We start from the raw sequence: 16,121 nt of genomic DNA, 5'->3' as shown, positions 1-16,121 counted from the left end.
CAGCTCCCTTCAGGCCAATTACTGTCGCTTATTGTCAAAACTTCCCCGGACTGATGGATGGACTGTCGACTGACGAAAACACCGCAAAACAAAAAGTCAATTAATCAACAGAAATGTAACGAACAGCAGTTTGGATCAGGAATTGATCATTATACAAAACATTCGTTTGTTAAAGCTTTTTAGTGTTTGCAGCATTTCTTAATTCATAGTTTTGTTGGACGAAAAGAGCAACTTGAAGACATGGTGACAGACATTTTTCACTGTTTTATTACATTTTGTAGACCAAATGACTGATGGTTTAATTTTAGTGTTTTAACTTTGTTTACTTTCTAGCTTCAAACAGTGTTCTTGGACCTTATTTTCCTCTCAGAACAGCTTCTTTATTTGCTTATGGAAACAATAGATAATTCTGATTTGTATTATTACCTCATTGATATTGTTAATATCAAAATTCTGAGTTTGAATTTCTTCTCTAAAACTACACATAGCACACACATATATAAACATCCGTTTCCAGGAGCCATGATTGTCTCTTTCTGTCGGTTGGAGACAGTCTTTCTGAGTTGTGATGGGATCAGAGTCGAGCTGGAGGGATTTTAATGTGTTGCCACCAGCCCATCATCTTATCACTCATGTGTGCCGATGTGATTGCAAGCAGCAGATCAGGTTCAGTGTGATTCTGACAACAACGCGTCCTTTTATTCTCTGCATCTCCTTTGTCCTCTGTCTCCACACATGCAGGAGACAGTTCGTGGGGATGAGAGGGGGAAGCAGCCTGTATTGATCAGGCTCACATGTGCAGACTGCACGTCAGTGTTTGTTTTATTACCTCATTAATATTGTACATTCTTCACATAGTGCCCCTTTGAAATAAAAATAATTAATCAGTGATGAAAATTTAAATAAGTTTAAGCCTATATAAGGGCACAAAAAGGAATTTATAGCACCTTTAACATTATCCAATCTAACACCACCACCAGTGATACGACCTCTAACACGTCCTTAATCACATTTGTTATCAACATAAACAGATCAGCCTCCAGATGAGCGACTTTGCTGCAGTGCTGCTGAACCAGATTGCAGCAGATTCTGTGGATGCACCTAATAAACTCCACTCCATTACAAACATCCCTGCAGACGCTCCTCCTTCACGGCGCGGCTCGTCTTACAGTAATCTCACCGTCTTTCACTTATTCTAGTGCGTGTACGTGCGCGCACACATGTGCACACGTGTGTTGCCAGGTCCAGATGAAAGGCCTCTGGAGCGGGGGGACCCTCCTTCTTGATGTACAGCCCTGACTGCAGAGGAGCTGAGGGACGGATCAATAAACGCCCGCTGAATTATTAATCAGCTCACGTTCTCCTGAGCCGCGCCCAGAGCAAAATGCTTGCAATTATGAAGGCGTGTCATTAAAAACCTTAACTACTGATTAGATAACTGACAATGACACAGATTGCGCGTCGTTCCCGCGGGTTATCCTCCAAACCATACCAATCAATGCTCCTGTTCATGCGTGTGACCTGCACGTATTGCTTTCTCTGTGATATGTTGTGTATTTGAGCCCTTTCACAGGCAGAAATCAATGCAGCAGATTACTGTAAGACGAGCATGAGGGTGAGTGTGAGAGAGGCTCGTCTGTGGGCTTCAGCACTGGGGAAAACTTAAAAAGAGAATAACAGAGAAACATAAATATTGCATTACACGAGCTGTAAGTGTAGTTTATAAAGTGTAAATGCAGTTGTCGCACACAGGAAGTACACCTGCTGACACTGCAACATTATTTTACTGCCCACTCATGATGCATCTGCCTCCATTACTCTGGATATTGTTTGCTCTGCCCTTTTTCCCTCCTGTCTCCCTGCCAACATGTCTGATGTGTGTACGTGAGGAGAATGAAGCGGTGGAGATTATACCTGTCTGTGTGTGTGTGTGTGTGTGTGTGTGTGTGTGTGTGTGTGTGTGGAGGGTCTTTAATATTGCTGCTCAGCTTCCCTGACAGCCTCTTTTCGGTTGCAGCCATCACTCATCTCTGTCTCTGCCTGTCAGCTTCAGCCTGCTGTCACGTCCGTCACGCCCTCTGAACACCCACTCAGACTTTAGGTGTGGGTCTGTGGGGAAGTCAGGTAGTGTGAACACTCCCTTTATTCATAACATGCTGTAATGCATACATCACTGCATACGTCTCCTGTTTGTGTTTTCTGGCTCTGGGGATGTTGGTCTGTTGGAAATGTGCCTTCTTCTCAAGCAAGAGAAATGTGAAAGACCCCTGATCTAGCGCCATCATCAGGTCACCAGCAAAACTAATGACATTCCCATCAGCCTCAGCTGTAGAAGTTAGCAAACACTTTACCTGTTAAACATCAACATCTTAGTATTGTTGTTGGGAACATTTTCTTTCCTTCCTTCTGCTGGTACAATACGTTTCTGCGGCCAGTGGCCAAAACCTCCACAGGGTACCTTTAAACAAGATGATATAAATGTATCTTTGAACAGAGGAGGCGGCCTACGACGTTTCTTATCACCCACCTTCGATGCTGTACTGAGTTCCCTCCCCAGACAGCTCAACAACCATTCACACCTGGGCTCACCTGGCCCTAGCAACCCACATGAAGCCCGGTTGAAGTGGCCCTAACGACTCTGTGAGGACACTCCCACACAGGGTTTAAAAGTCTGCGACTCCCCTCCAGTTAGTGAGAACTGAAGGAGCCTCTTGGATGAGAGGTGAAACGTCTTCAAGTAACTGAAACAGGTCCAGTTGCCTTCGATACAGCACCTAGAATATTACATGTTGTGGAGCTGAGTGACAAAAAAAAAATAGTCATAATGCTCCAATCATTTTGGTTTATTTGGTGCTTAAATGGTTCATATTCTGAAACAAGTGGGTATTTTAAAATTTGCCAAATCATTAAACTCGAGGCTGAGCAGCATCCCAACAGATGGACGCTGGCCGCTTTCTGGGTTCCTTCGCCAAATGTGATTAATGTGTGCTGTGTAGACTGTATTCAGATTTATGAGATTAAACAGGGCTAATTACTAGTTAGCGTGCATGAGACAAGTTACACATCATAAAAAGGTTACAACATCTTCTCAGTGATCAGTTTAGTTACTCGTCACCTGCGGCTGGATGAAATCAATGTCACAAAAATAATTAAAGTATTTTTTCAGTGTCATTATCTGTCATGAAACCTATACAGAAAATAATCAAACTGCTGTTCAAGGCGATAAAGACTTTAATACATTACAACAGACAGCTAAGTGACAGCACAGCACAATCATCTGGTGTGATCCCACTGCAGGACATTAAACATTAATATTGAATCATTGCTGCTGCCCACTATTGACTACATTTCCCCTGAGGGCTCTGCGATGCCACCAGGTTTTGTTTGTCAGCCATCAGTCTGCAGTGCAGCTCCACTGAGTCTTTATTAATTGCACCGTGTGGGCGACAGCTGCATTCATGGAGACCATTACAGCCACCCTCCTCCTCCTCTCCTGGGATGAAACCTGATCTTTTTTCGCGTTGCCAGACCGTCCCTGCGTCTGCATCACTCAATCAGGAAGCTGAGGGCTGGGACACTAATGGACATACAGTGATGGATGTGTCATACTGTATCCATTTCATCATGACGCAACAGACCTAAGAGGACGTCAACATGTATGGCTCCTCTGGGAACCTGTGAGCGTCCTCAGGGAGATAAAAAAAGAGGCCAGGAGGGGTTGTAAAATCTGACATGTTGGGATTTTAAGTGACTTTTTACCTCTAGCGTCATTATTTTCTGACCATAAGCAGTTTAAATCAGCTAGTCTGAACACAATAGCCAAGTGAAGGGGATTATTACAGCCAACAAGGCTGCCAAACGAGCGACCGTGGTTTGACTGTCTGGGGACGTTTCCGGCCGTTTTATTGGCAACAAAAACTGGCTATTTTTCAGGGGATGTCAGACCGTCTCAGGCGTTTTTGTGCCGACCAAAACAGGTGTTTCAACAGGATGTGGAGGGGACGGAGGTGGTGTGATTACACCATGCAGCTACAAGGCTGCCAAACAGGCGCCCACAGCTCGAGTCTCTGGATGTTTCCAGCTGGTTTACTGGCGACTAAAACCAACTAACGTTCAGTTTTAACTTATCTGTGCAGAAACGTACTTATCTCACATTTATTCTGAATCTGAATCTGAATCATTTCATCAAAGTCAGTAAACTTGAAAACCAGAAAATATAGAATAGACAATAACACACTAAATAACAATAAAGATATGTACAAGTAGGAGTGCAAACATCTGGCGACATGTGTCGTCTTCTGACCTGGTAATTAATGCCCATTGTACGCTTTCCCATTGGAGAAAAAGGCCACATGTTGGTGGTGATTGTATGTTTTTGGTCCAGTGTGAAAAGGGCTTTAGTGGCTTCCTACAATACTAAGACTTCCCCTCAAGCCTACTCAGTAAAGTACAGTTGACAGTTTTACTATCCGATGTGTCTTCACGGTGAACTAACATCTGATGATCCAATCTCCAGAATAAAGTACGTCTCTGCAAAACCCCAGAGAAGTTATAACTGAACGTTTCTTCATGTTGAAAATGTTTGTATATGTTGGATGTTCTGTTTCTCTCTTGTCACCACGCTGTGCTCATGCTCTGGTTAGGTTTAAGCACAAAAACCTCCTGGTCAGGGTGAGGAAAACATCTAAATACTTGGGGGGTTTTTTGCCCCAAAAACAGCTGGAAATGTCTGCAGGTGTCCCTTAAAAATATCCAGTGGTGTGACTTGACATGCAGTCGGCCATTCAGCAGCCTTGTTGGCTTTAATAACGCCACCACCGTCATCTCCACCTCCTGATGTGAGAGTCAGCTAATAGACAGATCCTGCGAACATGATGGACTTAAAGAGACATTAACTGCTAACATTATATCCTGGAGACAGGCCTGTGTCTGATCTATTCTGTGTCGATGTCATTGTAGCAGTTGAATACAGGATATCTCCCTGTGTGATTGCTGCTACCTGCTCTCACTTCCTCACATCCTCGTCCACTCCTTGAGTATCTTGTTATCTGTGCTGTATCTGTGTGTTAAGGCAGCTTAGACACCGGCTCTATAGAGGCAGAGCGGGGCTGTCGGGATGCCTCGAGGGTGCTGGCTGTCCTTCAGCACATATGCCACCCATCAGGGAGGTCACTGCCATTTTGGCTGCCTGAGCTCCTCCACGTTGGCATCGGAGGGGCTCGAGTCTGGAGGGAAACACTCACACAGTGGATGCTGTTGTTTTCCTGCAACCCGTCTTTCTCCTGTCAGATGTTAATTAAAAATGTCACCATGGCTGAAGAAGTAATTCCACTTTATAGAGGAACTGAAAGACATTTTCTTCTTCTGCGTCTAAATATGTGCTTCTCTGCTGATGAGCAGATTACATTCTCCACTGAAGCCAGTTGGTCCTGATCGATCACAGAAGCCTCCCTGTCATCTCGGTCGTCTTTCTCTCTGGGTGAGCCTGTCAGCCATGGTGACTGTGCACTCCTCCACCGACTAGCATATTAGTATTCAAGGCACAGACGAGGAGGAGCCGTAGTAATACACTCAGGCGAGCCAATCCTGCAAACACGTCGAGGGTGATGTGAGAGGTTTTTCCTTAAAGGTAAATACGAATCAGGAGTGAATCTCTGAAGCCCTCTGAGCATGAGAAGAGTCCCTGGACGACACACACCCACGTCTGAACGGAGAGTTTTTACTGCCTGGAGCTGATCAATTTTCCAATGTGACCTTTGCAATGCCAGCAAGCTACACAGAGCACGGTCATTTCATCCCACCCGACCCTCCACCGGCTGAACTGTGAAGCCCCCCGAGCTCAATCCAGATCCAGTCAGGCTTGTGAGCGATACAGAAACCAGTAGAGCATCAAAATTATTTCTTGACAGAGCAGGATCAAATGTTTTAACGGGGATAAGCATCTTTTAATGGCCACACAGTATCTCTCACAGCCTCTCATGGCGCCTTTACGTCCAGTATTACCCTCCCTGCATCCGGTGCACCTTCCCCCCCCCCCCGCTCTCTCCTGCCGCAAAGAAAATTGATCGCCGTCTCGGCTCACTCATTTTTATTCAAACCGCTGACGTCAATAAGAACCGACCCAGTGTGATTCTGGGAACGCAGCCTACAAATCATTACATCGCCTCCGGACATCAAATGGTTTCAAGCAAGAAAATGCCAAATTCTTCAAGATCTTTTATTTTGTTATTTGAAAAAAGAAATGCCACTTCAAAAATAAGTTTTAAGAAATGAATACAAGGTCAACACAAATCGTCTCAAAACAAGTTCTGTTATCGGACTGAAATGCCTGATATATCTTCTTCCTCTGAGCCGTAGAGCTCCACTGCTGTCCAAAAACTATTAAAAACACATCACTGTTGCACAGGGTGACTTCATCACCATGCACACACACACACACACACACACACACACACACACACACACACACACTGTAGTTTATTTAGACTCAATTCCACACACACACACACACACACACACACACACACACACACACACACTTTCCTACTGCCACAAATACTCACTAGAGCCCCAACTGTGGATTAATCCGCTGCTGAAAATAGTCCCCAACGAACAGCACTTTTTCCTCCTTTTTGTTAAAGTGTGCAGTTGTTTTTATTAAATTACTAAATCTTTTTTTTATTTATTTAAAATGAAACAATATATGTTTGTGGCACGTTTTTAAAGGAACAGTCCACCCAAAAATGAAAATCCTGTCATTATCTCCTCACCCCCATGCTGATAGAAAGTGAGTTGAAGGTTTCTAGTCCACAAAACATTTCAGGAGCTTCACAGCAAAACAGCGTCGCAGCTTTCTCCTACAATAATGGCAGTAGCTGGGGACTTGTCTCGTGCTAACACTTTTAGCTTAATGGCTACATTGATCATGTGTAAATAATGTCTGCTCAAAATAATTTGTGATCTCAGGGCTTCTTGACACTTGGATTATGTCAGATGAGCTGTTTGGAGCCATTTTATGTTTTTTTAGTTGTTTTTCACGTTTCAGTCTCCAGCTACTTCAGTCGTTTATGAGAACGCTGCAACACCGTTTTGCCGTGAAGCTCCAGAAATGTTTTGTGGACTTCGGAGCTTCACCTGACTTTCCATCACCATGGGGGTGAGGAGATAATGACGGAAGAAATTAGATGAAATGGGCGTCAGACAGAGCCGAAGACAGGATATGAAGTTAGAAAGCCTCGGGCAGTTGGCACCACGTATTTTGGTCTTTTTATGGGACTTGCTGACAGAAACATGCAGGACAGCACTCGTCGTTCCTCTCAGAAAGCCAGACTTTGGTGCTGCCATTTCGTCTGGGTCTGTTTCTTGATGTAAGCCGGTTTGAAGTCTGCGCCTCGAGCAACATGGCCTTTAAATCTCACTGTCAGGGGTTCAGTGAATTTCCAGCTCACTCCACACACAACGTCCCGTCTTCAGTTTATTTTATGTATAAATAAAAACATGTTTCTTGTTTCTGTTTGCTTCTGCTGTCAAATAACAAAACGCTCCAGAGTCAGAGTCTCCCTGTTTTTAGAGACAGTCTGACTGCATAAAGCCTGTGTTCACTCGGGGGAAATTATACAGCAGGTTTTCTATTTTTTCCTTAAATTTCATTCACAGCTGAGACTAGCACAGTTAACTGAGCTGTTACTGTGCCTTCTTATTTCCCTCTAGTGTGAACCTGAGCTGGATTTTTACTTTCGTTTGTGTCTTTAGGGAAACGAAAAGTAAAAAACACGATGACGAGAGTTCACTACTCCTATCAAATAGGCGTAACATTTATTTTGAGAATGATAAGTATAAATGTGGCACATTTGTCTTGTTAAATAATGTCCTTTTTTCCAGTTTTTCAATTAAATTTCTTGGTGGTTTTGGCTCAGATCTTCAATGTGTCCAGTACTTTAGGTTTATGACGACATATCTGCAAAACAAACTCGTCTGTGTTTTGTGTATAGTGCTAATCAGCAGTTATGAGCATCCAAACACACTTAACTATGATGGTAAACATCGTAAACATACTTGCTTAACGTTAGAATAAATTAATGTTGTGCTGCGAGCATCACTGTGAGCTTTGTTCGTATCCACAGAGGAGTTGAGCTGTACTCATTTCATCAGTGCACAGAATATGTATTTTTCCACTGCTGGTAAAAAAAAAACACATCGTAGGACTAGACACTACCTACGGTGCAATAACTGAATGCACACAACCCGGCGCAGAGTGGATTCTATAATGTGCTATGATGTGATTTCTGGAACATGCAACGCACAGAAAATCTCTCACACCTCCACAGGCAGTCGAGACAAATCCTGCAAATTACTGAAATGCAATCCTGTAGCTGTGTGTGTGTGTGTGTGTGTGCGTGTGTGTGTGTGTGTGTGTGTGTGTGGCCTCAGCAGGCAGAGTACATGTCTGCAGCAGTCTGGTGGTCCTGAGGGACACACTGTACTGTTTGCTTTAGGCACACATCTCTGTATGCTCCATCTCCGCCGCTACCCGCAGAGTTTACTGCAGTGGGCTCCGACTGTTGCTGGAGGAGATTCTAGTCTGTGAGAGCGGTGAGGCAGAGTGAGCGGTTTTCAACCAGCAGCCAAAGACAAAGACAGAGAGAGAGAGAGAGAGAGAGAGAGAGAGAGAGAGAGAGGGTAATCAATAGCATCAATAGCATCTGTGTGTGACTGTGATCGAGCACCACACGATGCAATCAGTGTAAATTGCAGCTGGTTGTGTTATAGAGTTTCTCGCTCTCTGCAACACAAATGTTTTTTTATCCTTCAGCACATAAACACAACGCAACAATCGATCAGATCACAACATCTGTGCACTGCTAAAACTCACATCTACACACAGCAGGTCAGCATCAGATGAATCACCTCATTATCCTTATTTTTGATATATATTATTTTTAACTACATGTGGGTGTTTCTCAGTTTCTGAGTTGGATATGTGTCGAGTCCACACATTCTTTACTTCAGTAGAAGTGCAGATACTTATGTTAAAGAACAACTCTGGTAAAAGTAGAAGTTCAACCTAGTTACTCCAGTAAAAGTAATAGAGTACAGGCTCTGAAATGTACTCAGAGTATCACAGTAAAAAGTCTCCCTCTGAAGTTGATTGTTGAGTCTCATTCCCAGGACGTCAAATAGCCACATGTTGGGTTGGTAAAGCGTCCCGAGCAGCAACAAAGAGAGAAAATAAGAAACTCTCTGCAGATACGAGACACTAACACGCCTTTTCTCCCCATTCCAGCCTCCCTCTCTGTCTGTTTACGTCTTCTTACGTCTTTTACGTCTTTGTTTCTTCTCACTGCGTCTGATAGGTTGAGGGTGCGATGAAGCCAAAATGAAAATAATCCATAATTCACCTCAAATGCATCAAACTAAAGTAACAAGCCTGTTTTGAAGCTGTGAGGAGGAGAAAGTTCAGATGTTTGTGTTCAGATGTGGAGAGGGGAAGTCACAGAGATACTCAAGTAAAGTACAGATACCTGAAACATCTACTGAAGTACAGAAACAAAGTATTTGTACTTCGTTACTTCCCACCTCTGGTAATATGTCAATATGTAATACTGATGTACGACAATTACAACTAAAACCAAGCAGTACATCGATACAAGGCTATTTTTTTGCCTACACCATCTTTACTTGTTGCAACGAGTTAGAGTCCTGTGGTGGAAAGTTTTATAACTCTGTAACACACAAAAAACAATGAAAATACAGCCACATGTCACTGGATTACGAGCTATAAATGGGTATGAACGTATGACTGTAGCAGGGTTAACTCCACCAGCAGCAGAATATTCTGCCCCTCAGCACGTCTGCTCAGGCTGGAGCCCGGATGATGCTCCCTGTCAGCCATCGCAGCTCTGAGCGTCTTTCTGTGCTTCAGTGAAATCACCACATCAGGAAGGAGAGAAATACAGCAGGAGGAGGAGAGAGATGAGGAATAAAAAGAGTGTGCTGACTGACAGGGAGGCGAGGGATTCAGACAGCAGAGGAACAGGATGACTGTGACCGAGGTGAGACAGAAGGAAAGTAAGAAAATGTTAAAAAAAAAAAAAGGTAATTAATGGAGAATGATGAATTATTCATGCAGGTGCTGCCAGGGAAGCTAGAAAACAGCAAGGAGAGGTAGCACAGACACTCTGATGGCTGCCACATTAAAGATGGCAGAAAGGTGATGAAGCTGTTAAATATTCCAAGTGAACTGAACTGATACACAGAGAAAACATGCTGGTGCGTGGTGTTAACGGGAGTGTGAGATCCAGCGGAGGCTCAGGGTCTGTGCATCCTGAGCTGATTGTGATGGTGAGACGATGACGTAATGTGCAGTTATGCAGAGCCGAGTCGAATAACTTGAAGCCTCAAGAGACAAAAGTTTGACCTCTGAGCAAACATGAAAGTTTGCAGTTTATAAAATGTCATTCTCCAAAGTCAGATATGCTCAAATATCCAAATATGCAGGCCAGTTTAAAGGAATAGTTCAACATTTCTGTGAAATATATCTGCATGTTTGATACAGAGAGTCAGATGAGACAGCATGATAATTACTTCCATGTTACCAGCAGCAGCATCTATCCTGCTTTGTTCGAGGTGAACCGCCTCCCCACACTTCAGCCCGTAGCTAAGTCTGTGTAAGTGAATAAGAGAGCCGTGCTGGCGGTTTCCCCCTGCTTCCAGTCTTTCTGTTAAGTTAAGCTAATAAAAGCTCAGCTCTGGCTTCACACTTAGACTGTCTCCTACATACAAGGTGCAGACTAACTGTATAACCAGACTTCCAGCCTATGTGTCGAGCAAAACCAGGTGTTTTTCACAGGACGTTGGATCATCTCCAGACGTATTTTAAGCCTGGCCATGACTGTTGCTTAATGTTTAGCCATTCTTTTTGAAATGTCTCTCATAACTCAACTTTATAGAAGTTTAACAGTAAATCACTGCAGTTTTCCTGTAAGATGAATTCCTATCAAAAATGGTTTGATCATAAAATGGTTGGACACTGTTTGTTTGTTTGTTTGTTTGCTTGACAGCAGTGATGTCAACAAACAGGTGTGTTATTTCTGCTCTTTACGTAACGACACCAGCAGCCACAGAAGTGTGTGGGAGAAAAGATGCACCGAGATCTAAACTGCTTTCTTTTTAATCGCTGCTCAGTGAAGCTCGGTTCCTTTCATTCAGCCCATGCATCGTCTCTTCTCAGCTGTTTGTTTGACCTCGCTAAGCTACAGTAAACGCTGAATACTTATTATGAATGCGTTTGACACAAGCGTTTGCTTTGTGAATACGAAGCAGTGACCCAGAGAGCAGCCACATTCACAGAAACACTGGCTCCATTCACCTGATCTTAAAGTCCCCCTGCAGATAGATTTCACTCTCGCTCTCAGCCCTTATTGATTCCCACTCTGACATGCAGTCTGCATATGTGTGATCAATACAGGCTGCTTTTTAGCCTCTTATCCCCACAAAGTGTCTCATGCATGTGTGGAGACAGAGGACAAAGGAGATGCAGAGAAGAAAGGACGTGTTGTTGTCGTCCTTTGCAGTCACGTCTGCACACTGTAGGAACACATGAGTGATCAGATGATCGGCATTAAATCCTTCCAGCCAGACTCTGATACCATCACAACTCAGAGCTGATTATTGTGTCTGACCAGCAGAAAGAGATAATCGCTCATTGAAACGGATGTTTATAGTTCTGTACAGTGGAATTGTTGTTGTTTTTGCCTGTTGTTGTTGACTTTGTAAAAGGGGCACTGTGCACCAGAAGAAATTCAAACTCATAAATTCAAATATTTGCAATATTAATGAGGTAATAAAACAAACTTAAATATGAGTATTTTTTCCATAAGTGAATAAACAAGCTGTTCTTAGAGGAAAATAAAGTCTCAGAACACTGTTTGAAGTAAAACAGTGTAAATTGTGTTGTTCTTTAAGGTCAGTTTGTTTATTCAGTCATGAAAACAAAGAGAGTTTGTTTCTCTTTGGATTAAATGTCTTCCTAAAAACTACATAGTGCACCTTTAAAGTATTTGTATTGGAGAACGTGGCCTCATCAATCAGCTCCTGATTATTTAAAGAAACACTTGATGACAACAGCGACACTGGAGGTCGGTCACAGTTACAGGGAGTGCGTCAATGGTGCGCGACGTTCATGTTTTTTGTATTAATTTAAAGGACAACTTCTTTGTAATTGTTATTAACAACAATTTAAAACAATTTGAGAGCTCTTTGCATTACAGCAGACCAACACCAACACCAACACCAACACACTACAGGTCAAAGCAGGCACAGCAAGTACAGGCAGCAACAGCAAGGAGATGAAGAGGCAGAGAAGTTCCCCAGACTCCCTTATAAAATCGCTCAATTTTGTGATTTGTTGAGCTAAGAGGAACTTTAGAAACTTTGTGAAACAATGTCAAAGATAAATTCTTAATTATTTGGGCCTTCTCGTAAATTCGGCATATGTTTATCTGAAACAAAACATTGTGTCCCTTTGTTCCAGTGATGCACGTGTCTGATAGCATGTAGGAGAGCAGGGAAGTGAGCTCTGATCATAAGTGGTCACTAGAGAGAGCTGTCCCCCTCTGATCAGATTACCAAAGATGCATTTTAATGCCAGGGATAAACAGCATCATAGTTATGTAATAATGCAGCGCAGTGAGGACGCATGTGTTCCTCTGATGTTTCTGTACAGTTTGTGATTTAAAAGGACTCAGACTGACCTTTGACCTGTGAAGAGAACTGAGCGGTGTGTCTGGTCTCAAACAGCTGCAGCTCCTTGTTCAGGTCACAAACGGTCAGATCGACGTTCCAAGATCGCAAAGCTGTTAAAGAAGGAAAAGTGTGAATGATGTTCACCAGCAGCGAACATGTGAGGGCTGATTGATTAGTTCACGGCCTAATGCAGGAGGAGATGAGTTACACAGCTCTCGTTCCATGTTCAGTTCAACTCTTTGAGGGATTATACAGTACCTTGTTTGATATTTCTGTTTCAGGTAGCCCCACAAGTTCACAGCGACCATCCAGAAATTTGAACTCATCCAACACTCGCCTTATTCACCTGACTTGGCGCCCTCAGACTACTACCCCTTCCCCAAGATGAAGAAGAAGCTCAGAGGTCACCATTTTGACAGTGACGATGAGGTAATCGCTGCTGTGCATCACTTTGTGGAGGTCCAAGACACGACTTGTACAAAGAAGGGATCTGCATGCTCCACGACCGCTGGACTAGGCGTGCGAATGTAGGAGGCGACCATGTTGGAAATAAATGTGCTCACTTTTCTGAAGCTGACTCCTTCTACCTTAGACCAGGAACTTATCAACCACCCCTCGTACTGGACGTTATACAAAACATTTCACTCAAGTATCTGAAACTAATAACCACAGTACAGTCTACAATGTGCAAACTAACCAGCAGCGTGAGGAGAGCAACATATTTGCTAGTGTAGATCTGTTTCTGTCAGTACTTTAACTGCACTGGATCTGGATTTGGATTTTTCAACATGTATCTCAAACACTGACTGCAGAGTATTTAAAGACATGTTGTTGTTGTTCAAAAAGACAATCAGAAGCTGAAGTTGTTAGTTGGTATTTTAACACATTCCTCCCACATCTTAAAAGTTTTAGGACTTACTGTCCAAAAGATTCAACTGTACAGATCATCCAAAGATATTCTGTGAGTTTGTTTTTACAGCTACAGAGTCGGTTACACAACTCCTGTACATTTAATGTCAGGTACTGGTAGTGTATTTATTTACACATTACTCATTACTCGACTATATTTTCATTCTTCATTGCATTTATTTGAAATGTATTTGTACTGGCTACTTTTAAAGATAACGACTTTTACATGCAAATTGTGTGATATGCCTTATAAAATATGATGTGCTTCTTTATTGTTAAACCAGCCAGTAGTGTGTAAAGTCTCTATATCGACCAACTACAACATCACACGCTGCTTATGTATTAATCAGTAATCAATCAGACTTTTACTTTTGGTGCTTTTTGATGGTACTTAACTTGTTTTTAAGGGTTACTACTCAGACTAAGATTTAATAATGTATATAAAGCTTATCAAATATGAGTATTTTATTATTTAAACTACCCAGTAGTGCATAAAGTACCTACAGTGACAAACTACAACATATAAATGCTGCTTACATATATTATGCCATAATAATAGACGATATACAGTTTGATATAAAACTGAAATATTATGTATAATTAGTCCTTTTACTTTGATATATAAAGTACTTAACTTTTACTTATTCAACATTTTGAATTCAGGACTTTTATCTGCACTGGAGTATTTTTAGTATTTAATGGTATTTGTATTTTTATTTCATTAAAGGATGAGACGTACTGGACAGGTAATAGGAAACAGAAGCTCTTTCCTGACAGACTCTAAAGGATTGAAATATTTTACAAATATTGAGGACTTACTGCATGTTTGTCCCAAAAAAAAACACAAACATTTTTTACAGATCTTTACAGATTTTCATAAAGCTACTGAGGTGGGACGCAAGTATAATTACTCAAGTACTTGTACACTTTATGCTTCTACTCAACCACATTTGGGAAATATTGTAATTTTTACTCCACTACACTTGAAACTTATTTTTACTTTTCAGATTAAGATTTTTACATGATGATCTTGGAAAATATGATGCAGTATTACACTATGAAGGCACCCAGTAGTGTATAACGTACCTACACTAACACACTATAACATTTAAATGCTGCTTACATGTATTAATCGTAATTGTCCACGATACAGTTCATTTAATACAGTCACATTTAAAGTGCTTTCGGTTGTTACTTGACTTGTACGTAACATTAAACATATTAACATTTTTAATTCTGTCCTTTAATCTGCACTGGAGTATTTTCAGGCTTTTACTTCAGTACAGGATGAGAATACTTCAACTACTCAACAGGTAATATGAAATCTGAAGCTCTTTACTGACAATATTAGACTCTCAAAGAGTCCTTCACATTATTTTTTACAAATATTGACAGACTGACTGTTTGTACGTCCCTAAATGAAAATACAGTGTGAGCGGGTTACAGAGCAGTGAGATGTCTCGAGGCTCAGTCACCTCCTCACTCCGGTCAGCTGCAGCAGCAGGTCGTCTGACCGCTCCTCTGGCGGCTTACCTTGTGTGATCTGTTTCCTGGCTGCGTCCAGGTGAAGTCCAGTGGAAATCTCTCCGATCACGATCAGCATGCGATAGTTTCTGTGCTGGGATGCAGCTCCTGTCGTGTGCTGTCCATGGTGCTGAACAGACTCCTCCGGCTCTGCTCGCTCCGCTGCTGCGATGGGGATTTCCATGGTAACAGTTCCACCAGTGGACGCTGAGCTCTTTTCCATCTCCATGACAACTGCATCCGGATCGAGCACCATGACAGTGCAGGACGAGCGGGGAGGACCGGTGGGTGCGGCTCTTCGGATGGTGAATATTTGATTGGATCGCAGGTTATGTGGCTATTTGACGTCACAGAATCTCATTGGACGAAAGGAAAAGAGGGATATCAGAATTTATGTTGATCATATTTCTTTTGTGACACTGCTGAAGCTCACTGTAGATATTATTTCATATTGATCAGGACTTATTGACGACATATTTCCCAAAGTGAATATAATTAACTTACGTGCACTTACATTTATAAAACAGCAGTGAGTTCTTACAGCAAACATTTGTCTCCAGCATGATTTTCTGGGTTGTTGAGTGTAATCAATGCCACTTACAGTATCCCTGGCGCTGCTCTGTTTTTGTCAGACCCTTCCAGACAAAAGGGGCTGAAAATAAGACATTTGTGCCACACAAAGCTTCTATTTATATCCGTGTCACTGCGAGTACCAGGCAATGTGCTTTGGATGCTAAACTGACACCTCTTTGTTCACATCGTGAGCACAACAAGGCTTCAGCTGTGCAGAGACAACACTGACAACAAAGACTCGACGTCTGCGGAGAAAAAAATATTATTTTAGGCTTAATAAGACATTTGAATGAGCTCATTCTGCAGCACAAAAGGTGAAAGTTGGCATTATATTGACAACACGTGGGTGATGCAAGTCTAATGAAGACTAC

General features: G+C 42.3%; 1 protein-coding gene across 1 annotated transcript in view; it reads right to left on the bottom strand.

The window, feature by feature from the left end:
• map1aa (microtubule-associated protein 1Aa) overlaps positions 1-15,448 on the bottom strand; it is a 44,708-nt gene extending 29,260 nt beyond the window's left edge. The window contains exons 1-2 of the mRNA XM_084339651.1: positions 15,187-15,448; positions 12,753-12,854 (exon numbers count right to left, since the gene is read on the bottom strand). Coding sequence (XP_084195777.1) covers positions 12,753-12,854; positions 15,187-15,433 — 349 coding nt within the window. The 5' untranslated portion in view covers positions 15,434-15,448. The remainder of the gene's footprint in view (positions 1-12,752; positions 12,855-15,186) is intronic.
• Between the last annotated feature and the right edge of the window lie 673 nt (positions 15,449-16,121).

This window comes from Pagrus pagrus, assembly GCF_965226575.1.
Source record: "Pagrus pagrus genome assembly, chromosome: 1".
Lineage (NCBI taxonomy): Eukaryota > Metazoa > Chordata > Actinopteri > Spariformes > Sparidae > Pagrus > Pagrus pagrus.
This window is presented reverse-complemented; position numbering and strand designations above follow the sequence as displayed.